At 49.8% G+C, this 26839-nt stretch overlaps 1 protein-coding gene across 1 annotated transcript in view; it reads left to right on the forward strand.

The window, feature by feature from the left end:
* CNTN1 (contactin 1) overlaps positions 1-26839 on the forward strand; it is a 137337-nt gene that overhangs the window by 3724 nt on the left and 106774 nt on the right. The window contains exons 3-11 of the mRNA XM_062195237.1: positions 1926-2098; positions 5263-5358; positions 12570-12776; positions 14032-14131; positions 14277-14458; positions 19282-19406; positions 19959-20076; positions 23875-24025; positions 26642-26769. Coding sequence (XP_062051221.1) covers positions 1926-2098; positions 5263-5358; positions 12570-12776; positions 14032-14131; positions 14277-14458; positions 19282-19406; positions 19959-20076; positions 23875-24025; positions 26642-26769 — 1280 coding nt within the window. The remainder of the gene's footprint in view (positions 1-1925; positions 2099-5262; positions 5359-12569; positions 12777-14031; positions 14132-14276; positions 14459-19281; positions 19407-19958; positions 20077-23874; positions 24026-26641; positions 26770-26839) is intronic.

Genomic DNA, 26839 nt, shown 5'->3' on the forward strand with positions numbered 1-26839 from the left:
GGGTCGAACCTGGGAGCAGCTCCAGGCGAGGTTTGTTCTCTGAGAGTTTCTCCCTGGAACTCATGCATCAGCCTGCAGCTGGCGTGGAGGTGACGGGCGATGTTCTCCCCTGGTGGTCTGACAGGGGACAAGGTGACCCTCTCCTCCGTCCCCTTCCCGCTCGCCCACAGACAGTGAGAGACAGAGCGCTGCAGCTCACTGTCCCAGTCTCCCTGGCCTTGACAACCTTAGGCTGACTGTGACCCGACTGTCTCTGTCTTGACGGACAGAGCTGGAGGAGACACATCCCGTGTTTGACAGCAAAAAGGAAAAGAGAGAAAGACAAGAGAAAAGAAAACAGCTCATGGTGCACTTAGAGTGATGGCAAAGAATACTTGAAGCTTTTAAAATTGGCCAGCTTGTCAGAACAAGCCGTGCTACTCTCGGCAATGGCGCAGTAATTCACAGGGCGGTTGTATACTTACAGCAGGGTCTGGGTGAGGATGTCATGTTCTGGGAGGGTCAGCTGGGAGCTTTGCTTCTCACTGCTCAGCGTCACCCCACCCGCAGGGGAGCACGCACTGCACCAGCACCATGTCGAATGCAGTGTTGAAAGGATCGCAGCCAATAGCATGCATTTCTTAAAATCCTCAAAGACCAGGGGACTTAGCAAGCAGTGAAGAACTTAATCGTTTTATGACATCATAGAATCAGACCCATGGGGAGGATTTTCAGGCAATAAGTAAATATTTCAAGCCAGCACAATGGGAGGAAGCCTCCCAGGAGCTGGAGCTGCCTGTGTGAGACCCTCTGCCTGGGTGTTTCAGGCAGGAGCAATACTGCCATCAGGGGTGAGGATGGTTCCTTTAGTGGCCTGGAATTGGATAGGTGTGAACAATGCAAAAACACAGTTATCTAGGCTTGCTTCTAAAGTCACCTTCTTATGTTGTAGAAATCATAACTAGACATGCCCCCATCGCTTTGACTTAATAAAAGATGTCCTAAAAGTGCTGGGCCGTTGTGTCACAATTCTTCCTCCAGGCAGTGAGTGATGTGGCCACAGGGCTTCACTGGACTGCCTTTCAACCTTCCAGGGGACTTGGTCCCTTCCCAGGTAGACCCTGGCTCGGAATGATCGTGAAGCCAGTCAAGAGTTCACCTGCATGAAAACCTGTGTTCTACACACATTCTCACTTGACCACCAGCAAAGTTAGAGCCCTGTTTCTGGTCTACTGGTTTCTAATGTAGTCCCTGTGGTCCAACGGTCTGCTTGTTGGAAACATGTCTGGGATTATGTGATGCAGAGATCCCTTTACCAAAAATAACCCTTAGCTATTGAGAAAAGACACAAAGAACCATTAACTCTCCGCTGGGGAAGTCTGGTCTCATTCATGTATCTGCAGCTTGGACCCAGATCAGCTGGATGTGATCCTTTTCAGACTGCGTGATTGTCCCCTAGTGGTCAAAATATGTGATTCATTGTACACATCTCTGATTTCTGTGTTCTCTTGAGAGCTTACTTTGCCATTCAGAATCAGATGTTGCTATTCTGAATTTTGCTTTCTGATGGAGTAATGGTTTCAATGTTTTATGTGACAGATCTGTTACGGGTGATTCCTATGAGCACATAGATGGTTATCTATTATAGCCCATGTACATCTACTAAGAAATGAATTTATGAGGCAGAACTCAACAAACTATTAGTCATTTTTTTAAAAAGGCAAGTATGTCACACACTTTAACATGTGTTTGCTAGTACCCGAGTGAAAAGATCAATCCTGGTCCCAGAGACAGAATTCAGGGCGGGAAGAAATGTAGTCCCTACTCATGCACTTAATCACTGGACCTTGCATGGAGCTAGACTCAAATTACTCAGAATGACGTCAGCCCGGCAGAGTTCGCGGGCCTCCCGACCTTTGACCTGATGTTTGGTCTCTGTCTCACAGATGGAGGATGAACAATGGGGACGTGGACCTGACAAGTGACCGATACAGCATGGTCGGAGGAAACCTGGTCATCAACAACCCAGACAAGCAGAAAGACGCCGGAGTGTACTACTGCCTGGCCTCCAACAACTACGGCATGGTCAGGAGCACGGAGGCCACCCTGAGCTTTGGATGTAAGTACCTGCACTTTGAGAAAGGGCCAGGACCTGGAGGTGCAGTGGCCGCTGGGTGTGTTTTACCTGTCGGTGGAAAAGCTGCATCAACTACGGAGCTGTTTGTGTAATGAATGGTCAACCGCTGGCTTTTTCTCTTGTTAAAAATCCATTGGTGAACTTCTCCCAGAGAAAATGGACACTGCCCCCCCATCCCAGCAGAAGTCCCCAGTGCCTGTGGGTGGGATGTTGAAAAAGACACAGTCCCTCCCCTCGGGCAGGTGCACATCGTTGGCCACAAGAGGAGTCACACGTAGGCGGAAGTTTTCAGTTAAGGAGCTGGACCTCCGTCCCGGCTTGCCAAACACGAGTCGGGGTCCGCTGCTGTGAGAGTTCAGCGAGAAGGGAGGTCAGGAAGACGGGCCAGAGAGAGGAGGCAGCCGTCAAGGGGGCGGGTCCCCCAGGGTGAGTGGGCCTCAGCTGTGTAGTCGGGAAAAAGCTTCAAGCGAGCAACCGATTACTGATGTAGCTGAAATACTGGAAGACCACGTTGTGAAATAAACTAAGGGCTGTGTGAGCTGCCTGAGTTTATTTTACTGAGGGATTTTGAGTGAGTCTTTAAAAACTAGGTAGATGGAAATATAAAGCCCCACAACTCAATGAGACACTGTCACCACCCAGGTTGGTAAGAATGGGTGAGGACCTCGTAAAGAATGGCCTTGGACTTTGCCAGACTCAGCCTTGCTCGACAGAATTTATATCTTAGTATTTACTTTCTGTTGTTTTTTAAAACATAGTTTGAAAGGCATTGGGCACAGGGGGCGGGGGACACAGACAGAAAGAGGAACCTGCGTGTGCTGCCCCCTCCCCAGACTGACACAGTGTCTGGGGATTCGCCGAGCCGAAGCCAGGATTTGGGAACTGAATCTGGCTCTTCCACGTGGGTGGTAGGGACCAAGCACTGAGCACCTCACCTGCTGCCCTCTCGGGTGCACAGTAGCTGGAGCTGGAGCGGGGTAATGCGTGCAGGTTCTTCCTTACGGGGTGCAGACATCCCGGGCAGCATCTTCACCTCCATGTCAAACGCCCAGTCCTCAGGAGGAATCAAGTAACTTACAATTTGTTATTTTTTTTTCAATTTAAATTAATTGTAAATACCTTTATGGGATAATGAAAGTAATAATGAAAAAGATTTTTGAGAAACTGTGCTATGCTAAAAGTTCAAGGTTCTTAAAGACAAGTATACATTAGGAGATGAGCTGGCCCAGATGATCTTATACCCGTTCTTCTCCTGGATTTTAAATCCGGTTTGTGATTTTGTAAGTCAGCACTTAAATCCTTTGTAGGAGGAAGCAGTGGGTTAGGAAGTCCTTCCATTGCTAGCGATGGCGAGGCGGGGATCTCGTTAGTGCAGGGCGGTGTGGGACCGTAACTGCGCACTGATGCCACGGAGTGAACTGCAGATCGCATCACACGGAGGGGAGGGAGAGCCTCATCACGGGGCAGAAAACTGTTCTCACTGAAAATGGGAAGGAGCAAGGGAGGGGAGGCAGCGTCTTTTCCCCGAGAAACCTTTGATTGAAGGTGTGCAGACTTCATGCACTTCATACATGCAAGCTCAGGAGCGTAGTGGTTCTTCCCACCCTGCCCTCCTCCCACTCCCACTCTTCTTCCTCCTCCCACTCCTATTCCCAGTCTCATATTTTACTAAGATCAATCTTCAATTAACTTTATGCACATAATATTAACCCTACATTAAGTACAGAGTTCAACAAATAGTAATTAAAATTAAAAAAAAAAAAACTATTTCTCAGCGGTTGAAGCAAGGACTGTTCAAAGTCATCCCATCTCAGGGTGTCCATTTCACCTCTATAGATGACCTTTTGCGTGCTCTATTAGTTACCACAGATCAGGGAGAACATACGGTATTTGTCTTTTTGGGACTGGCTTATTTCACTAAGTGTGATGTTTTCCATTTGTGTCCATTTTGCTGGAAACAACAGGATTTCTTTTCTTTGCTTTTTTTTTTTTTTAACTTCTGTGTGCTATTCCATGGTGTATATATCCCATAATTTCTTGATCCAGTCTTCAGTTGACGGGCCTCTGGGTTGATTCCATATCTTAGCTATTGTGAGTTGAGCTGCCATAAACATGTACTGGTAACTCTTTTATACGCTGGTTTCACTTGGAGACAGCATTGAAACGTTGTTCCAGGTGCATGCAGCATTGTTACGCCAGGGGAATGTCAGGTGAGCGGCTGAGGGTGGAGGTGGCAGGTTAAGGAACTTGGCTTTGACAGCTCCTCAGTGAAACGGCAACCTTTGGGACAGACGGCTTTCAGAGGTGGGCTAGATACAGAAAGAAGTGAAAAATGAGCTGTACGGTTTGCTCACTTGGCAGAGATAAGGAGGAGACGGACTGACACAGTGAGAATCAGTGAGACAAAGGAGGAATGGGAATTAGTAGAGTCAGGGAATCAAGAAAATTGTGAGCTCCAAATGGGCAGGAAATGTGGGCTCGAGGTACACAGCGAAGCGTGGAAGATGGCAGAACAGCGGCAAACCCAGTGTTTGCAAAGGAGCAAGAGGTTGGTCGCTTTCGCATTCTACAGCCAGGGCACTACCTCTCACCTACCTACCTACCTTCTACCCTCCCCTCCCCCCTTTCCCTCCATTCCTCCCTCCCTTCCTTCTTTCCTTCCCTCCCCTCCCCTCCCTGCCCTCCCTTCCTCCCTCTCTCCCTCCCTCACTCCCTCCCAGTCTTCAGGTCGTCCACTGGGAAGAGACCTGTAACCCTTGCCATGGGTCCGTTCCTCTGAGCCCCCCTGATTTTGGTTGGACGATTCCCTGGGTTTGTCTGGCCGCTTCTCTTTGTAGATACCCTCGCTGAGATGTCCCTGGAATCAGAAACAAAGCCTTCAGAGACCTGGGACCGTCAGGGTTGTCAGAGTTCTCTGCAGGCTGCTCCCAGTCTCCGCAGGCTTCCAGCTCGTGGCGGAACTCCTTACCATGGGTGCAGATGTCCATATGAAAGCCAGTGGACTTTGCCGGGGTTCACCACACCAGCCTAGAGGCGCTGCTCCGTGTCTCGGAAGTGGGCGAGTTGCTGGCGGGTCGCACCCGATGCAGGTCTCCCTTTCTGTTGCGCAGAGAGTGAATGTTTTCCTTTTCTTCTCCGGTAACCAGATCTGGATCCTTTCCCACCCGAGGAACGTCCTGAAGTCAGAGTGAAGGAGGGGAAGGGGATGGTGCTCCTGTGCGACCCCCCGTACCACTTCCCAGGTAAGCCGCTGCTCTGTGGCTGTGCACACCGGCCGCAGGACGGGGCGGGCTTCGCTGCTCATGGTGGTGCTGGGACATTGTGAATGACCTCATGGGCCTAACAGTCAGGGCTCATTATAAAGGACATTGCACTTCGTATTTGCATCTAGACCCTGCCCTTGGCTTTCTTGGCTCATTACTCACAGGGCCTCATTCCCAAGGGTCTCTGAACATTTCCACTTACAGCTGTTGGACTGTATCCTCATTAAAGCCCCTACTGCTAGGGAGGATTGTGATAGATGCCCTTGGAATTATTTCTTGAAATGGAACAGTACCAAGGAATGAAGTGTAACTAGCTGCATATAAGAGGGTGCTCTAAAAGTTTAGGAAAATGAAAAGATAAATTTATTCTAGTGCAAAAAAAATTGAAATCCATGCATACAAGGGGTCTTCAAAACATTAATGAAAATGTGTATTATGAAAAACTGTACCTGGATTTCAAAATGTTTTGCCCCAAAATAAAATTGACTTCTAATTCCATTTTCCGTGAACTTTCTGAAGTCACCTCACCCCATGAACTGAACATTGGAAAGGGGTGTTGGTCTTTAGGAGCACTGACCTGTGGCCATCGTCACCCACCCCAGGATTGAGGTTAGGTCAGGTGTCATCCGTGGTGAGACTCAGCTCCAGGTATAAGTCTTCTAGAATTTGACATAGCAAAGATAAAAGCCATCGCAGTGCTGGTTAAAAGATGAATGTATCGTATGCTGTCACCAGTTTCCACTGGTTTATTTTATCAAATACTCCTTGAAATAACACAAATAGTGTTTGAAATGCGAAATGTTTACTTTTTCTTGCAGTTCTAATACTATGTCAAAAAACTCAACTTTTAACACCTCCATAGCGAATGAAACATAGACTATTGTACCTCAATTTGTGAAGAATACATCCATCTGGTTTATGGGTGTGGGGGTCATATGTACACACAAACATTTATTTCACACAAAATTGTACACGTGTGTATTCTCACAGGAACAGAGGCCTGAAGCAGGGACCATATATGTCACACTGGCTGCTTAAGTATCGAGTGCTGATAACGGTGGTTACTTTATAAACATAGGAGAAACATGAAATTCAAAATGTTGAAATAATCGTTCAATGAAATAATTTTTTTCTTCTTTATGGGGTTTCCCACAAACAAAACAATTGCTGTAAGTAGCCTGAGGCCACATTTGACCCCGTCCGAGGCTGGGAAGGTTTCATTCCATCAGCAAGTCTGTGAGCACGTGCTGTGTACCGGGCACATGTGTACGCCCCAGGAGTGCCTCCATGGAGCAACGCAGGAGCAGCTGCCAGCCCGCAGACAGCCTGCCCTGGGAGGGGCAGACAGTAAGATAGTAGCTAAAGAAAGAGAGCACTTAGATACTGAGGGGTGGGTGCTAGCAGGAAGAAGGAGTGCAGGGACCGAGGGAGAGGAAGTGATACAGCGAGGTGAACTGAGAAGGCAACTTGGGGTCAAGGCCTGAAGGCAAAGAAGGAGCTGGCAGTCCGCAGTTCTGAGGGAGGATGTGCCTGACACATGGGGCGGGCAGCAGGTGCAGAGGTGCAGGTGGGGCCCTGGAAGAGCCACGAGGCCAGGGCGCTGCTAGGGAGCAGGAAGGCAGAGGGAGGTGGGAGAAGGGAGACGAGAGGCACAGGGCCGGATGTGGAGGACCTTACGATGAGGACTCTGAGCAGAGACAGCGTGTCACATGACTCGGGTTTTAAAAAGATGGGTCTAGCAACTGGTCTGAGAGAGCAGTTAGTGGTGGGCAAAGCGGGCAGCATGAGAGCAGGTAAGAGATATTGTGATAACCTAGGTAGCGTTGATAGAGCCAGGAGGTAATTCTGATAACTCTAGATTCGTTCTATATTAATAAGCAATTACTTGTTTAATTCCAGATATATTTGGGTTAAATTCTAGAAATTCTTTGAAGGAGCAAGGAGGCCTCACTAGTAGGCCATTTAGGAAATGTAAGAGAATCCAGGAGCCTGTGACAGCATTCAGTCTTTGCACGAGCGCCTGAGACAATGAGCTCCCGTTAGCTAGGCTAAGGAATAAGTGTGGGCGAGTTCAGGGTGAAGTGTCTACTAAACATCAAGTGGACGTCAGGTGGGCACTTTGGGATGTGTGTAGATCCCTGAGCTGGGGATATCAATTTGTGATTCAGAATTGTGTAAATTTCTTCCAAGCCATGAGACTGGTGACCTGCAGAATGGGATTAGACAGGCAGAGAAAGGAAGAGGGCGAAGGCTCTGAGCTTTGTCCACGGACAGCCTTGCTTCTCTGTCTGTGGCGTCTGTGTTGAATGGAGAATTTCATGGATCACAACACGTTGGTAGAAGCTGAGAACCACTGAGCTGCAGGCAGAGTCGATTGCTTCTTCATCCCATAATGATAATGCAGTTACGTGGAGATGAAACAAAATTAACGGGTTTTTACATGACTCCAGGAAGCATCGCTAATTACAGACTAAATTCTGAGTAGTCAGCTCACGTCATCAGCAATTTTCCAAACCTGTGAACATTAGATATCCCACATTGAACACATACAAGAGCAGACATCCACTTCGTAAGGCATAGCATGTGTGTGTATGCATGCGTGCATGGATGTGTATATCCGTGTGTGTGTGTGTGTGTGTGTGTGGTGTACGTTCTCCTTCCTAATGCATTTCAGTTAAGGCCTTACGGAGTGAAGTGTACAATCTTACTGGCAAGGGAAGCCGAGTCTGACCCTCCACACCCTGTTGACCCAGTTGGTGACCTGAGATTCAGTCGTTAGCATGTCTGGTAAATGTGTTAATTCCATCACTGAGAACATACAAGCAGTAGAATCCGTGGACCTGCCTTATACAGTCTTTAATCACTGTCAAATTTAGTAATACATTTTAAAATGATAAAACACATATCCAGTTTTAATGGGTAATCACTGAAGTCCATCGTAGTGTGTGCAGTGTTTTGGATCTGTTGTCATCAGTGCGTCTTGCTACACTGCAGCCTTTTGGTTCAGGATTACAGGGATGCCACTGCTCTCACATCCTTCCAAGGATAAAGACTCCAGAGGAGCTGGGCCATCGTCCGCGATGTGTAGTGTTCTTCTCTCAATTATGTGCTCTGCTGTTGCTTACAACGGGGAAAACTCTGACTCGAGTGAGTTTCCTTTTTTATAAAGCAGCCACAAGCATGCGTTTCAGTGAACATGAGTATTCACCTTTATAACGTTTGATATGGGACAACATAATGCCCAGCACAAAGTAAGTGCTCAGTGAATATTTGAAGCAGGAGAGGGTGAAAGTGCAAGTAATAAATTTATTCATTAAATTGGTTGAGTGTAGGCATTGATTCCATGAAAATGTAAACATTCATTTTAGATTTTATTATATTGCAATAAATAATTCATATTGCATGCACGTTTTTAAGCCTCCAGACTTTCAAAAGTGATAACCATCAGAAATGGAATTACTGATTTCCCAAAACATAAATTATGTCTTTATATACCGTGTGAGAGAAAATGAAGGGGAAAAACTTGCAGCCTCATTATTATACCGTGGGTGCTATTGATGAAGTGCAAAATACCTAAAAATAGGTACATCTGTGAATTTAAAAAGGGATAAGAAGGTGGGTGTACCCTTAAGGGAAACAAAATCTGGCTTATTGCATGTGATGAGGAGTCAGGCGGAGAGTGGAGGAGAGTGGAGGAGAGTGGAGCACCGTAGGTCCCACCTGAGCTCACAGTCCTGGCCGAGCCTGGTGGAAATTTCTCTCAGCGAGCCTGGTGTGTACTCGTCTACACCGAGGCACTGGCCAGAAGCTGTGGCGATCTTGTTGATACAGGTAAATTCTGTTGTGCTGCAGCTGCTTTTTAAGAAAATGTGAAAATCTTCTAAAAAGTTTCCAGTAATTCCCAGGGCACACAAACGTAGCTTAAGTGTATTTACAAGAGGAAGATACATAATTCAGCAGGTCAGTGAGTGATGTCACTCAGAGTAGCAAGCACCCTTAGCCAAACGCACCGTAGTGGCCAAAACCAGTTTCCCCTGTGAGGCTGTGGGTGCAGGCTCTCGGGAGGCAGCAGAGCGGTCTCACTGAGCTGCCGAGAAGATTTCTTCCCGCCCGACGTGCTGGCTGGCGCTTGGTCCCCCTGCAACGTCGCCTTCGGAGCCGTGCGCTACGCAGCCTCGTCTGCATTGCTAGCAGGAAAGCAGATGACGGCTTTCACCCCAGAGAGTTGATTGGTCGTCAGCGCGGGACTAGCAGAGCCACGGCCATGAGGAAACCTCCACGGAGTCTTTAGGAGAACGGGGTCAGGGGTCAGCTTGTGTTGGTCAAGATTCAGCTTCATGGTGCAGCCAGGGAGGCAGGGCAGCTGGCACCTCCCCCTGGGTGCAGCGTGTGATGGTGACAGTGGGGGAGGAAGGAGGTTGGGACGTGAGTTCTGTCCCGGTCACTGAGAGCCCTCAGGGAAGTCACCGCTGTGGCAAGGCCTTGGCTTCCTCCCTTAAACACAGCAGCGGCCATCCCCACCTGTGTTCAGGGTGGTCAGCAGCTCATCACACTTACTGCAACTTACAGTAGCATTCTGCGGTTACTATCGTTTTATCCGAACGGGTGGCCTTGTCAGGAGGCTGAAGTGTGCTAGATCAATTGAGATGAGCGACAGAGACCTAGCAACACACGGGACGCGCTCAGGTTCCATTAAGTAAATGAGTTAGAGAATCCGGGTTGGGTGTTAAGTCAGACCAACTGTCCTTTATCCTGGCACTTAGTTCATGTAAACGTGAGTGTGACAACCTCACCGGCCAAGCTGTCATCCCACAGAGCCTCAGCTGTCTCGCTCTTCGTACATTTTTTAGAAGTAAAGCACAAAGCAGTGTCTTATGGGAAACAGTCGCCGTGTGCCTGCTGAGCCGCACGTGTAGAATGTACCCAGCTTTCTCCGGCCACACGGCCACTGTGAAGTCAGGCTGCTCGGATCGCTCTCAATGGTGTGTGCATAAACACCGCCCAGGCACCGCGGCGCCTGGTTGATAAGGAGATGCCTTGACTTCCCTGGCATTTTCACGTTTTTGCAGTTTGTTACCAAAAATCATTGCAAAACGTTGATTTCCATCTGAATGGGAAACAAACACATTATTTCTGAATCAGAAGAGGTCAGAATTAAAACTTGTAAAACTTGGCATGATGCTTGTTTCTGAATAAGCTACTTGTGCTGAACTCAGGACGCTGTCATAGCAGAAATCTAAGCAGCCCCCTGAGTTTCTTCTTATCCTTTTGCTTTTGTGACCCTAAATTATCATAAAGGTAACGCACGTAGTGTGATCACTCAGACCTAAGTGTCTAAAAAGGCGTAGGTTATCAGAGACTCTGAGGCAGGGACTGAAGATGGTGGATTGATTTCTTCTTCTTTAAATTTTTATTTTCATTTTGTTTGAAAGGCAGACATAAACACACACACACACACACTCACACACACACACAGAGGTTGAGAGAGAGAACAAGAGAGAGAGAGAGAGAGATCTTCCATGCACTGGTTCACTCCCCAAATGCCTGCAGCAGTCAAGGCTGGGCCAGGCTGAGTCAGGACAGGGGCCTGGAACTCCGTCCAGTCTCCCGCGTGGGTGCAGGGACCCAGTACCTGGGCCGACATCTATTCCCAGGGACATGCATGAGCTGAGGCTTGATTGGAAACAGTAGCTGTGACTTGAACCTTCGCTCTGATGTGGGATCTGGGTGTCGCTGGCAGTGGCTTAACCACAGCACCAAATTCCTAGCCCTCTTCCTCGTTTAAACTTTATATTGTTTAACCAGTGAACATATGTATCTATATGTATATACTGCTTCAATGAAGAAAGGATGTGAAATTAAACTAATTTAACTATCTTCATTGTGTTTCCTTGTGTTATGTGTTGCTGAAGAAAATTACATAGCTGGGGCCAGCACTGTGGTCTAGCAGGTGAGGCTGCCACATGTGGCACTGGCATCCCGTATGTGCACTGGTTCAAGGCCCGGCTCTTCCATGTTCACCTAGGAGGGCAGTGGAAGATGACCCAAATGTGTGGACCCTTTCCCCCTGCTTGGGAGACCTGGATAAACTCCTGGTTCCTGGCTTCATCCTGGGCCAGTCCTGGGCATCTGGGGAGTGAACCAGCAGATGGAAGATCTCTCTCTGTGTGATTCCCTCTCTCTCTGTAACTCTAATAAGTCATAAAAATGGAAAAGAAAATGGCAGAGCTAATCTAAATTAAATCCCTGAGTTATCGTTGCCCGTCAGTCGGAGTTGCTGTAGAGCGCATTCGTTTTGGGTTCCCTTTCACACTCTGGTTGGCAGCTTTACCAGTCACCATGACTCTGGAGTGCAGGGAGATCTGGGCCTCTGCCAGTTTATGTGTGGAGTCCTGCCCGGCCCGGGAGGTGAGCAGCACACGCTCGCTGCCAGTGCTTGTCTTCACGAGCTCAGGGTGTTTTAAGGCAGTCATTCTGTGACCCGGAAGTTCATCTCATGTATTTGTTGAATGACTGCTGGGGAGGAGAGGAGAGAAGCAAAAACTCTGTGGAAATTGAGCAAATTAAGAGGAATATTCGGTTTTTGGTGTACCTAGTCAGTATGTTATCCCAAGGTATTTGCACCACAAAATCTTCAGCCATGTGATACGTTTCCTAAAGCTGAAGAATATCCGTGACTGCTTTGCTGTGTTCCTATGGCTTTCACCTTTAAATGTGACTACATCAGGTTGTAGGAACTCGGTTTTTACCCAAACACAGTTTTAAGTAGGAGTGCTCGAAGATAAGAGACAAAGCCACAGTATGGTAAGTCATCCGGAGTTTAATTTAAAATTCAGTAAGGCACATCCTTCATGCACTTTGTAATTATCAGACCTGCATTCAGAATCCCGGTTCTACTTAATGGTCATGAAATTCTAAGCAACTTATTTAACCTCTTTGGGCTTTCCCCTGGCTAAGCAATGAAATGAAAGTAAGAATATTAATAGCCCAGAAACTAAAAGACAGAGAGCACTAACTACATGCCGTGGCTTAGCACCAGGCTTAGACAGTTTCCACAAACTGAGAGCAGTTGGAAAATCTGCACTAAGTTTGTCTTGGCTTCCTTCTGACCTTTGCTTAACAATGCCATGGTGGTTCAGTTCTCAAAAACAAAATGCTTTTAATACTTATTGGGCAACATTTTCTTGTAGATGACCTTAGCTACCGCTGGCTTCTCAATGAATTCCCGGTATTTATCACAATGGATAAGCGAAGATTTGTGTCCCAGACGAATGGAAATCTCTACATTGCGAATGTGGAGTCTTCAGACAAGGGCAACTACTCCTGCTTTGTGTCCAGCCCTTCCATCACGAAGAGCGTGTTCAGCAAATTCATCCCGCTCATTCCCATACCCGAACGTAAGTGTTTTGTTTGCTGCACTCTGTTTTTGCGAGGTTGTCTCCCTGCGGCGTACTTAGAGCCATGAGAAGGAAGGTGTAGTGGGGACACCGGCCGCCTGCACTGGCAGGACCATACAGACAGCATGCGCTTGGAGTGCAGCCGGAGCTTGGTCCTGAACTTTCGGGGTTGAGAAGAGTCATCTCATACAACTGCCCAGATGGTCAGGATCCAGTCGTTGCCTCTAGTCTAGGGGATAACAGAGGATGGAGTCACTCATCAGCACCTGTGTGTTGGTCACAGCCGGGATCGCTGACATCCACGTGTTGTCCTGTGGCCATTCCTGCTTCCTTCTGAAGTCACAGAGACCAAGGGGTTACATCCGAACCAGGAGCAGTGACCGCAGGATTAGGGGAAAGGCAGTTTGATCACTTATACATTTTGAAGGAACTGTATATATGACTCAAGTAAGCTGCTTTTTTTCCACTCCAGGTGGTTGGCATTGGTGCCACCCGTGCAGTGCCGTGTGTTGTGGCCGCTGCCGTCTCACCTGGCCTTCACACTTTGTTCATCCCAGCACTGCTGGCAGCACAGCTGTGAGTCCAGCCTCTGAGGAGCAGACAGACCTAGGCTGGCTCTTGCCCCTTCCCCTGAGCGTGCCCTGGGGCAGCGGGGGAGAGACTTGAGATGCCTTTTTCTCTCACTGCAAGGGAGTCACATCCGTAGTATTCAGTACTGTTGGTTTTCTCTCCTCCATTTTAGCAAATACACATAGTGAAAAGGAGCAGGCCTGTAAAATGCCCAAGATCTTGAACCTCAGCACTTGCGTGTGTTTTCTCACTTCCTATCTCCCTGCAAAGCACTTTTCCTCCTGCTCAGGTCTTTCCTCCAGCTGCTGTGGTCTGCATCCCACTGGGTTCAGATCCGGGCCTCACCACCCCACTGACTGCCTTTCTGTTCCTAATCCTCAAAATCTCTTGTTCCCGAGTCGCACCCAGGGCCCACCGCGATGTTCCTTCGACATGTGTTTGATGTTCCCTAATGGCTTTTTGAACTTGGGAGATCCGCGGAGTGCGTGTGTGGCTGTCAGGATGAGCAGCGCCGCTGAAAATGCCTGCTGAAGTCCCGCCCCGTGTACGCGGTGTGAACCAGAGACGCGGCGGGCACTGCCTTCCAGGCGCGGTTCTCACCCTGTGAAAGTCGGAGTTCAAAAAAAAAAAAAAAAATGGCAGTGCGCTTAGTAACTCAAGGACATCCGTGCTGTTTTTAATTTAGGGACGACAAAGCCCTACCCCGCTGATATCGTGGTTCAGTTCAAGGACGTGTATGCGCTGATGGGCCAGAATGTGACGTTGGAGTGCTTCGCGCTTGGAAAGTAAGTCCACTTGTGCTTTTTACCAACACAAAGAAACACGTGAACGTTTAGGAAATAAATAGATGACGTAAATATTTAGCCACAAACACATAATAATTGTCTTCAAAGCACTGTGGGCCTTCAGCTCCGTGTCTTCTGTTTAAAGTCCTGTTCCTGATATCCGATGGCGGAAGGTTCTGGAACCGATGCCCAGCACGGCCGAGATCAGCACCTCTGGCGCCGTCCTCAAGATCATCAACATTCAGCTGGAAGACGAAGGCCTGTACGAGTGCGAGGCTGAGAACATCAGAGGGAGAGACAAGCACCAGGCAAAGATCTACGTGCAAGGTGGGGCGCCGCTTTGCTTTTCCATAACTCCGGTATCTCACTTAGGACTACTGCAGTACTGGAGAGGCTGCTCTCCAGTGATTAATGGCTTTAAAAACAGTGTTGTAGATTATAAAGATGAAGCATGTATCTTACGTCTAATTAATTCACAAGTAGGATTTAGAATAGATAAGAAATTGTACCGTGGTTAATATGGTATTTCGTGGTTGACAGTGATGGATGGCTCTTGCTGGCTTTCGGAGTACGCAGTTACTGTAGGCTTGTTTGCTTCCTTGTCTTTTTTGTGGAAAACACTTCTTTATTTATGTATTTTCATTTGAAAGGCATCAAGACAGAGAGAGACAGCCAGTCTGCTGATACACTCCCCTAGATGCCTCCGTAGCCAGTACTGGGCCAGGTCTCCCACAGGGTGGTAGGTGCCTAAGTGTCCTGAGCCATTGCCTGTTGCCTCCCAGGGTGTGCGTCAGCGGGCAGCTGGAAGTGAAGTGAGAGCCGGTACTGACCCCCAGGCACCTTGACATAGGATGCGGGCTGTCACACTGCGTCTTTACTGCTGTGCCAAATCTCTTTCATCTGTAGAAGAACCTGTGCGTTCTGACTTAGTTTAAGGCACTGGGTTACAAACTCTACTGTGTATCAGAATTACCTAGAGGGCTTGTAAAAGCGTGGATTTCTGGCCTCCACCCTCTGATTCTCTGCTTCAGAAGTTTGCTGTGGGCTTGGGAATTTGTGTGTTTAACAAGCATCTGGGGATGCTGGTCCCAGAGCCATACTTGGAAGATCCACTGGTCTGATGGATCGTTTTCACTTGACAGAATTATCTTGGCACACGTCTTTAATTCTCGTGCATTACCATAAATTTGGATCTAGGAAGACGGAGTTTGTGTCAGGCAACACCTGGAACTTTGCAGGCTGAAGTCACCTCTGTGATGTTCTCCCACGTGAAGCCAGTAGGTCCCGGCTGAGTAACAGCTAAGGCTCCGCAGCACCGTCCCCTCTCAGACTCTGACTTCTTCCCGGCTCTCCCAGAAGGAATCAAAAACATTTCACAGTCATAAATAATCTAAACAGTGTTTCAGTTGCAGGTCTATTGTATCGTCAATGTGCTCTCATTGGATTTGCATCTCCGTTCTGCGCCCAAAGCGTTCTTTGCGTGATGGTCAGTGACTGCGGGGTGAAAGCTGGAGATGCACTCTCGGTTGTGTCCCACGTGGTCTGGCCGTGTCAGTCACCACAGCTGGTCCCTCCCTCGTCCTCCACCTGCTCTCTCAGCCTGGCAGCTGCAGCCCAGGCCGGGTGGACCTCCCCGCACCCTGTGTCCACTCCCCAGGGTCGTGTCCTACCCCATGCCTGTCCTACAGCGGAGTGATCAGGGTGTGGTCTCTCAACCTGGCATGTGCAGCCCACATTGGGTGGACTTACTGCACCCCATGTCCACTCCCCAGGGCCATATCCTCCTACCCCATGCCTGTCCTACAGCGGAGTGATCAGGGTGTGGTCTCTGAACCTGGCATGTGCAGCCCAGGCTGGGTGGACCTCCCCGCACCCAGTGTCCACTCCCCATGGCTGTGCCTCCTACCCCATATCTGTCTAGCAGTGGAGTAATCAGAGTGTGGATCCCAAAACGTCTCTGCATCAGTCCCCGCCCCCTTTATGATCTCATCTACGATTACTAAGGTAAGAGATGAGACGAGATGTTTTACCAGAACTTCACATTTGTAGATTACTGACCTGGAGACATAACTTGATACACATCAAGTGCACCCACGTGTCATTCTATGGGAAGGAAGGTTCTGGTATGTCCCTTAAATTCTTGGAATAAAGCTATCACATTCTACCAGGTTTCTCACGAATATGGATCTGTTTTCATTCTTAATGTAGTTAAGAAAACTACATTCCCAGCAGAGCAGAATTCTGAACTGTGTAGTGGCTGATGTGTTAGAGGAGAACTAAGGAGAAAGAGGAAATTTAAGGGAACTATTACTCCTCCTTTATTAATAAGGTTTATGAAGTTTTATCTTTAATTCTAATCAGACCACCAGAAAGTTACATAATTAAACCATACATAGAATGTAGCCACCTGCTTCAGAGAGGTGACCTCTCTGTCCTCGTGGGGACAAGACAGAGACACCTGCTATGATTGTGCACAAAACAAAATCTCTATCACCTGATGTTTACAGATCCTGAGTACCCAAGTTCTAAACACTTCCTCTGTACTTTACCAAGAAATGCTACAAGGAGGAAAACTTATTAAATCTGGTTACATAGGCGAGGATGCTCACGTGTATATATCTGTATGCTGTTGGTTTGGTGTGGTAAGATTTAAAAAAATATTTTCTGTTTTTTTATGTATATGTATGCTAAATACTTAGATGTAATTTAAATACTGCAGTTGGGACCTGCAGGTTTCACGTGTTGGTCGTTAAAGGATGAGTTCAGCCTTGAGTCTCCCTTGTATGAACGTATTTAATGTGTAAGAACAGTGACTCAGGGCCAGCCTTGTGGCGTCGCTGAAGTCGCTGCCTGCAACACTGGCATTCCATGTGGGTTCTGATTCGTGTCCTGGCTGCCCCATTTCCCATCCAGCTTCCTGCTAATGGCCAGAGAAGGCAGTGGATTGATGGCCCAAGGACCTGGTCTCCTGCCACCCAGAAGAAGCTCCTGGCTTCGGCGTGGCCCAGCACTGACCATTGCAGCCATCTAGCCATCTGGGGATTAACCGTGAGATGAAAGATCCCCAAAATACATAAATTAAAAAATGTTTTTAAAAGAAGAAATCAATGACTTGGCACCAAGATAACTTTGTCAGAGAAAAACAATCCCTAAAAAAAGGCTCTTTGCACTCTAAGAAGTGTGTATTACTGTTGTCATACTAGTAAACATGGAAATGGATCATTTGTTAAAGGGGACCCGAGACTTTGTCCAAAAGGTGAGAAGATGACATTACCATCAGTTGGGACTGATTGCTTAAAACGGTGATTGTCATTTTGATGACCCTGAAGGTTAGAGCTCATTATGAAGTAGCTTCCCAGCCAAAAGAGGTTTATGAAAACAAGAGTTATGACTGCACGGCGGTAGTTCTCACACCTGCAGAGATGTGGCCTGCATGGGGCACCTACAGGATGGTGGTTGTCATACGAGCAGGGGCGTGGCCTGTGTGGGGCACCTACAGGTCTGTGGTAGTCACACCTGCAGGGGAGTAGCCTGAGTGGGGCTCCTACAGGACGGTGGTAGTCACACCTGAAGGGTCGTGGCCTGCACGGGACACCTAGAGGACAGTGGTAGTCACACCTGCAGGGGCGTGGCCTGCGTGGGGCACCTGGAGGACAGTGGTAGTCACACCCACAGGGGTGTGGTCTGCATGGGGCACCTACAGGATGGTGATTGTCACACCTCCAGGGGTGTGGTCTGCATGGGGCACCTACAGGATGGTGATTGTCACACCTGCAGGGGCGTGGGCTGTGTGGGACACCTACAGGACAGTAGTTGTCACACCTGCAGGAGCGTGGCCTGCATGGGGCACCTACAGGATGGTGGTTGTCACACCTCCAGGGGTGTGGCCTGCATGGGGCACCTACAGGATGGTGATTGTCACGCCTCCAGGGGTGTGGTCTGCATGGGGCACCTACAGGATGGTGATTGTCACACCTGCAGGGGTGTGGCCTGCATGGGGCACCTACAGGATGGTGATTGTCACACCTCCAGGGGTGTGGCCTGCATGGGGCACCTACAGGATGGTGATTGTCACGCCTCCAGGGGTGTGGCCTGCATGGGGCACCTACAGGATGGTGATTGTCACGCCTCCAGGGGTGTGGTCTGCATGGGGCACCTACAGGATGGTGATTGTCACACCTCCAGGGGTGTGGCCTGCATGGGGCACCTACAGGATGGTGATTGTCACGCCTCCAGGGGTGTGGTCTGCATGGGGCACCTACAGGATGGTGATTGTCACGCCTCCAGGGGTGTGGCCTGCATGGGGCACCTACAGGATGGTGATTGTCACACCTGCAGGGGTGTGGCCTGCATGGGGCACCTACAGGATGGTGATTGTCACGCCTCCAGGGGTGTGGCCTGCATGGGGCACCTACAGGATGGTGATTGTCACACCTCCAGGGGTGTGGCCTGCATGGGGCACCTACAGGATGGTGATTGTCACACCTGCAGGGGTGTGGCCTGCATGGGGCACCTACAGGACAGTAGTTGTCACACCTGCAGGAGCGTGGCCTGCATGGGGCACCTACAGGATGGTGATTGTCACACCTGCAGGGGTGTGGTCTGCATGGGGCACCTACAGGATGGTGATTGTCACACCTGCAGGGGTGTGGTCTGCATGGGGCACCTACAGGATGGTGATTGTCACGCCTCCAGGGGTGTGGTCTGCATGGGGCACCTACAGGACAGTGGTTGTCACACCTGCAGGGGCGTGGGCTGTGCGGGACACCTACAGGACAGTAGTTGTCACACCTGCAGGAGCGTGGCCTGCGTGGGGCACCTACAGGATGGTGGTAGTCACACCCATATGGGCGTGGCCTGCGTGGGACACCTACAGGATGGTAGGTGTCACACCTGCAGGGGCATGGCCTGTGTGGGGCACCTACAGGACGGTGATAGGCACACTTGCAGGGGCATGGCCTCCATGGGGCACCTACAGGATAGTAGTGTCACACCTGCAGGGGCATGGCCTGTGTGGGACCACCACGTGAGTCTCACTTGCTGTCAGGCCAGTCAGCGTCCAAGGCAGTCAGCAGGGTGGGGCTGGCCCAGTGTCCAGTGCTGCCCTTGCTGAGGCTGCCCTTCGTCCTGACCACGCCCTTCTCCTCCAGCGTTCCCCGAGTGGGTGGAGCACATCAACGACACGGAGGTGGACATCGGAAGCGACCTCTACTGGCCGTGTGTGGCCACAGGGAAGCCCATCCCGACCATCCGCTGGCTGAAAAACGGATACGCGGTAAGTGGTCCCAGAGCAGAGCTGTGCAGGCCGTGTCTCCAGGTCACCCTGCGATGGGTTAGCAGGTGGGTAGGTGGAGGAGGGTCCCCGGCCCTGCGATAGGAAGACTCCTGACGACTGCGTCTTTGTGGTCAGCAAGTCTACACGACTCTCAGTCTCTGCCCGGCCCCCGCCTGCTCCTTTGTCCTCTGCTCCACTCTCCCTCTTCCTGCTCGTCTGTCTCCACTGCCTGGCGTTGTCCTTGTCCTCCTTCCCTTGCCACTGTCTGCCCGGTGCGCAGACCCGGAGTTACCCACAGAGGCAGCAGCAGCGGGCCCTCCTCAGCTTCCCTGGAGTCTCCCACTGACCCCAGAGGTCAGGGCGGTGGGGCCCAGCTCTGGCTGGGGAGGTAGAGAGCAGGAGCCACTGCTGTGCCAGCTGGGCCTGTCTCCGGGAGCCACCGTGCACCGACTCTTAGGCAGCTGAAGTCCCAGCCTCCGAGGATGAGCTTCGGCGAGCGCGGTTCTGCTGACGTTGGTTGCCACGGCTGTGTTCTGCGTTTGTCCTTGGCAGTACCACAGAGGGGAGCTGCGGCTGTACGACGTGACCTTCGAGAATGCCGGGATGTATCAGTGCATAGCTGAGAACACGCACGGGGCCATCTACGCGAATGCCGAGTTGAAGATCTTGGGTCAGTATCCTCCCATTCCCATTAAAAAGCCATTGAGCAGCCGGGATGGCAAGAGAACGTAGATTGTCTTTCGTGTCTCATTCACTAAAGACCTTTTAAAACGCAGTCCGGAGTGGAATGATGGTGATGGTGGTCTCCGGGTCATTGACCAGCATTTAAGTAGGAAAAATAACTAAACTTTCTCCTGTTGGTTGAACATTCAGCTGCATGTAGGTTCTTATTTTGTGAAAGCCGAAGTCTACAATAAATCTGAGAGAACATGGTGTACACTGGTCTTCACCATTTTTAAATGGTAAAGCAAAACTCCCAGGTGGCCCCGCATTCGTGTGGGCAGCTACCCATGGTTTGCAAGCCCTCACACAGTGGGACCAGGCCACCAGATGCAGAGGGCCCGTCACACCCTGGGCCCCATAGCTCCCCGAGTTCCATGGCCCGCAGCTGGTGTTGGGAGTCTTCAGAACATTCCTCACCAGACTCCTGCCTTCGCATTTTCTCCTCACACGGTGTGGCCATCCAAACCCTCCACGTGCAGGGTCCCAGCCCCCAGCCCTCTCCCGCTGCCACGGGTCCCTCACTGCGCGTGCAGGGTCCCAGCCCCCGGCCCTCTCCCGCTGCCATGGGTCCCTCACTGCGCGTGCAGGGTCCCAGCCCCCGGCCCTCTCCCGGCTGCCACGGGTCCCTCACTGCGCGTGCAGGGTCCCAGCCCCCGGCCCTCTCCTGCTGCCACGGGTCCCTCACTGCGCGTGCAGGGTCCCAGCCCTCACCCTCTCCTACTGCCATGGGTCCCTCACTGCGCGTTCAGGGTCTCAGCTCCTGACCCTGCCGTTCCTCACTTGGACTACACTGGAACTTTCCGTGCTCTGGGTGCAGCCAGGGAGGGCCTCTCCTCTGTCCCAAACACACCCGTTACCCCTGGGCCCTGCATTCCTGCTCTTTCACCTTCCCCGATGCTCAGTGTCTGCGGCTGCCCCTCCCTGCGTGCCTCGTGCCTGTGTGTGCACCTGTGTGTGCATGTGCATGTGTGCATGTGTGTGCCTGCATGTGTGCACATGTGCACACGTGTGTGTGTGCCTGTGTGCACGCATGTGTATGCCTGTGTGCCTGTGCCTGTGTGTGCAGGTGTGCAGGTGTGTTTGTGTTCCAGTCCTCTGCATCCGCCTGTTGCACCTTCACCTCTCGTCTCCCTTGTCTTCAGTGACCCCTAGGTCCTGGCTCCCAGACTAGTTCTCTGTCACGCTCTCGCCCCCGTTCACCCCCCTGCGCCTGGTGAGAAGCCTTTGTCTCCCGAGTTGTGTTTCCCTGGCTCTGTTCCGCGGTCTCCCCTCTGCCCTTCACATAGGCTGTGTGACTCTTCCTGGATTATCATTACTTCTTTAAAACTCCTGGTCAGTGTCTTCATCTCCCATCTACTCTGAATGATCCCATGGTTTCTGTCCCGAGCCCAGGCCTTCATCCTCTGTCAGGTCAGCAGCGCCATGCCCTCGTGGACATGTTTCTGCGTGTGGCCGTGGAGAACCCACCCAGGCAGGTCTGAGGAGGAGCCCATGGTCTCCCATCCACTCCCGTCTTTTCTCCCCCAGGCTTCTCTGTTGTAAAGCATCACAGTGGCCACCCCCTCCCTCCCTCATCCGGACCTCTGCAGGTTACACCATGAACCTCGCTCGGGCTTGTCACGTTCTCATTGTCACGGCATCTGTTTTGACTGCAGTCTTACGTGTGTGACCTCTTTGTGTCACTTGAAGGGGTCGTCTCCGGGTGTGGTCCTGAATGGGTTGAATCCAGGTCACCAGGCTCTGTCTGCAAGAGCTGCTTTCTAAGAGGCAAAGCCAGGGCACAGTGTGGCCAGTTTTCTCCCAACACTGGTGTTGCACACAATGCTAGGAAGAGGAGGCGGTGGAAGTGCGGGGAGGTGCTGGAGCAAACCGTCCACACACACGGGCGTGAGGCCGGCACTGCAGGCCCCGGTGCTATGATGTGATGTGGAGTCGATTTGACTCTGGGAGAAGAAATGAGAGTTTAATTCTTTGCCAAATGCCCAATTTCTGCTTGCTGTGGAGAGAGCTTCTCTGTCCTCATACGATAAAAAAGACAAGTTAGTGCAAAACACTGAATGTTTTGTACTTGTCATCAATACATACTTGTTTTCTCACTCAAAAATACTTGACATAGATTCAGAGAATGATACAGGCCATGGGTAAGAATTAATATATTTATTTGTTAAAGTCACATTTACTATAATCCACCAAAGTATACCAACAGATGGATAAAAGCATTTTCTGTACACAGTTTTAGTTTATAGTTAAATGTAATAAAATGATATTTTTATATGCATTGGCAAAAATCATATGTGCTGGGGCTGCCACTGTGGCAAAGTGGGTTAAGAATTCATCCGCTTATGTGGAAAGATGCATGGATCCCAGTGCTGATCACCCGTTTGTGTAAGGGCGAGGAACGTGGTAACTAAAGCCAACAGTGCCTCGAGCCTCCGCAGATCTGTAGTTGCGGACGCCTTTATGCTGGTCTCACTGTGTTCCCGCCTGCTGTGTGCTCTTTTCCTCTTCCAAAATGTGGACGTCATAGCCTCGATTCTGTTGCTACAAATCCACATATTAGATAGAGAGGGAGTCACTTAATGACCCAACCATGTCATTAAAACCTCAACTGCATAAAGAAAAATTATTTTTAGACATAAATTTGAGTTTTTAAAATAAAATCTTATTCAGTTTTCTTTTACGTCTTTTAAGCAATATGTCACTCGGAATATTTACTGAGCCTGCACAAAATCCCGAACACTGTGTTAGTTTTACATTGCACGTTGATTGGTTACTTATTTATTCATTACCAGTTATCAAAATTAGATGGCAGAAGCAGTGAAGTAGACTAAATCTTGCCCCAGAAAGTGGCAGGAGTAGGCTGGGACTTGGAGGCAGAGACAGGGACGGGGGGACGTGCAGCCAGAGGTTCCCAGTGCAGGATCTCAGGCCCACCCCAGGCCTGCTGTGTGAACATCTGAACAAGGTCCCCAGCTGATCCTGATGCACGGGAGATGCTGGCTGGATAAAGAGAGTCGAAACCCAGATGAAAACAGACTCAGTTCCAGGGTAGGCTCCAGAGTAGCACGCTGATGCATCGATGGTGTGCACCACAGTGGGCACAGAGTCCCGTGCAGCCTGCCCAGCACTGAGGGGCCGAGTGGCAGCTAGGGCAGGGGCACCTCAGGAGGGGCCGCTTCTTCTGCCATCTCAGAAAACGTCTGTACACACTCGGTGCTCTGTACAGACTCGGTGCAGGGACAAAGGGGCTGTATTGTGAGAACAGAGGACCTGTTAGGCCTGGAGCACCCCTGCCAAGTTACGTGTTGTGGATGGACTTAGTTCTCACTGTCCAACATGGGGTCTGTTCATGCAACTTGCCATTAAGAGAATTAACGTCAGCGTATGTCACTGCTTACCGGTGCTCGACGTCCCTTGGGAATGGAGTCAGACCGTTGAGATATTACCTTTAAGGTCAATGTGACTACGACTGTTAATTGTAACTGAAGTTTCTAGTAGTTGAGTCCGATTGTCATTGGGAACAGCACCTTTGAACTGGGTGAAGTATAAATAAAAGTTATTAAATAAAAGACCAGGTGTGTGTGTGTGTGTGTGGAATGCTTGTTGATCGTAGTGATTACTTTTACTGAGGTTAATCCTTTCCGTTGACTGTCCATCAAAAGGGAATGAAAGATGCCACACTACAGGAGGCGTGTTTGGGTGTTACTAAAGAAGAGACAGAAGTAATGATTTCTTTTCCTTTCAGCCTTGGCCCCAACATTTGAAATGAATCCCATGAAGAAGAAGATCCTGGCTGCCAAGGGAGGAAGGGTTATAATCGAATGCAAACCCAAAGCCGCGCCCAAACCAAAGTTTTCCTGGAGCAAAGGGACCGAGTGGCTGGTCAACGGCAGCAGGTGAGCAGGGGCCAGGACTCCGCCCGCGGGGAGCTCTCTGGGGAAGCCTCTCACACAGGACACGTTCTCACAGCCTTGTGACCATGGCCTTGGTTCCCGTGCCTGCACATCTCAGATGTCATTACCGCCCCGTCATTATCTCTTACTGCAGTCAGGGACCAAATGTTAGGCTTCCATAATTTGTAAGGAATTTAGAAAACTGAAGCTCAGAGATTTGTTGTTGTTGTTGTTAACTCACCCACAACCACATAGCCAATAATGGGATACTATTTTTAAATTTCCCTAACGTGTTTTTTTTCTTAACAAGGACTTGATATCCATTCATACTTGATTTATTTTGGGCAGTCTGCTCAGTATTTTAGGAGAATGATACGTTGATTTAACATCCCATAATAGAGGAGAAATACTCTTAAACAAGAGTGAACTTGCTAAATTGGTACTGATACGTTAATGGAGTGACCAGGAGCGGTGCACAGAGTGAGGTCAGATGGCCTGGGCTCAGGTGTTAGGAGCTCCCTCCTGCACAGCCTGCGGTACTGCGGTACGGGGTCCCCTGCTGCCCCAGGCTGACCTCACCTCTTCTTCTTCCTGGTGGAACCTTGCTCTGATTCTGACGGGGCCCCACGTCATATCTCTTACCAAGGATTTCATGTGTTGTGGACTTGTTTTTCCTAAATGTCATTATGTGTTCGGAAAAGAACTGTCTCCTGAATCCCACTGTTTTGGTTGTGTTATTTAAGACTTTGGAATTGTATCTAGAGTCTACAGGTCCAGTTATCTTAGTTTAATCCATCTGATGTCTCAGTGTAGGTGCCACTTTATAATAGATCCAGAGTGTGTTTGCAAATGGCTTAATACTGTAGTATGTAAACTGCTGTGTAAAAAGATAAGCAAACAGCTCACTTAGCACAAAACTAAATGATCTCTAATCTAAACAGAAAGTTGATCTTACTCTGATGAACAAGGAGTTACCGAACACAGTTCCCCACATCACAGTTATTTCTGTGTCAGGTTGGTACCTGGAGAATTGTACAATGAAGGGTAATGTGAAATGATTGTGGAAAATGGAGTGGGGGCTTCAAGAGTTTTGTGAAAAATTCATATAATGAAAAAAAAAAAAAAAACGCCGTGTATGGATTTCACATCAAAGCTGACGTAGTTCTGTGTTCTGCAGCCCTTTGAAGTGCCCTGCTGTTGGCCCGCCATGGTGAGAGGCCAGTGATGTGGACATATTGTTGTGAATCCTCAGGTGCATGGCTCTGTTCAGGCTCCAGTGGTTATGTTCTCTCTCTCTTAGTAGTTAACAGAATTGGCGTGAGGTACAGGAGTGAAATGGACACTTTGAGACGGGATGCTTGTTTCCAGCCCTTGTCTCTGTCGTTGAGGTCCAGTGTGTTTTTTTCTTCATACTGTTTGTTGAACTCTTACTTAGTGTAGGGTTAATCTTGGGAGTATAAAATTAACTGAAAGTAGAGAGAATTAAGAGAGGGAATGAGAGAGAAAGGAGGAGGAAGGGTGAGCGTGTGGGCCGGAGGAAGGTAGGTTGGGAAATACCACAATGTTCCTAAACCTGTATATATGAAATTTGTACACCTTAAATGTAAAAAAAAAAAAGGTTATTTGCAGAACGGGTTGCTGAGGAGGGTTCTGAAGCATGTTTCTTTGATTGTGAAGCAGCAGGCGTGCCAGGGTCCTGTGCTGAAATCTGAGCTGTAGCCCTGAGGTCACATTTCTCGGTGACCTGGCCTCCTGTGTGTCAGGCCGCCTACGTTTCTGAGCTCATCCCTTTGTGGTCTGAATGTCCTTTTGTGGTGGGCTGAGGAAAAGGACTTCAGTTAACCTCCACGTAGCTCACTCGTCCCAGAGAAGGCAGGCTGACCACATGGCCCCTCGGTGGGGACGTCTCACCGCTGGGTGGATGCCTGCTGCTGTTTCCTGCAGGAGTGCGTTAATGGGTGTGTTACACGCCGGGGCCATAGCCAGGCAGGTGGGCCCTCCTGGTGGCAGAATGTTCTAGCAAATGCAAGGATGGAATTAACAGGCAGAACTGAGACATTTCAGAGGGAACATGAGTATAGAGAAAAACATGTGGGAGGAAGAACAGGTGCACAATGCCAAGACAGCAAGACCCTGTATGTGCACGTGTGTGTGTGTGTGTGTTACGTGTACAGGTGCGCATAACAGTAACCAGGATTGTGACGAACCTCCTGAGGGTGCCGCTGAGCAGTCTGCAGGAGAGCAGGAGCGGAGGAAGAACCTGAGGTCCTCTGGTGCATCGTGGGGCAGGGCCTGAGCGTGGCCTCTGGGAGAGGACTTCACTGGAGGGTCCCAGGCTGTGCAGTGACGTGACTTAGGTCCCTCACGTCCTCACCTCGGGCTGACACAGGGGGAAGGGAGGAGGTCCTAGCAGGAGTACAACAGCAGGTCTGTTTGAAGACGACTGTGATGGTTCTGTCCCTCTGAGGAAGAACACTGGAAACAAGAGACAGCATGCACCCACTTCCAGCCCGTCCTGACTGTCTTATCGTCTGTATACAATGAAGTGTCTGTAACAACAGTGCAGTAACAAAGTGTTCAGTTGCAGCATCATGGATACTGTTTTTCCCATTGCTCTAGAATCCTCATCTGGGAAGACGGCAGCCTGGAAATCAACAACATCACGAGGAGCGATGGAGGCGTCTACACCTGCTTTGCAGAGAACAACAGGGGAAAGGCGAATAGCACCGGAACTCTCGTCATCACAGGTGAGGAACCCCGGTTCTCGTCCTGCTCTTTGTTCAACCTGACGGTGTTTAACCTCTGATGTGCTGCAAG

The sequence above is a fragment of the Lepus europaeus genome, chromosome 6, assembly GCF_033115175.1.
Source record: "Lepus europaeus isolate LE1 chromosome 6, mLepTim1.pri, whole genome shotgun sequence".
NCBI lineage: Eukaryota > Metazoa > Chordata > Mammalia > Lagomorpha > Leporidae > Lepus > Lepus europaeus.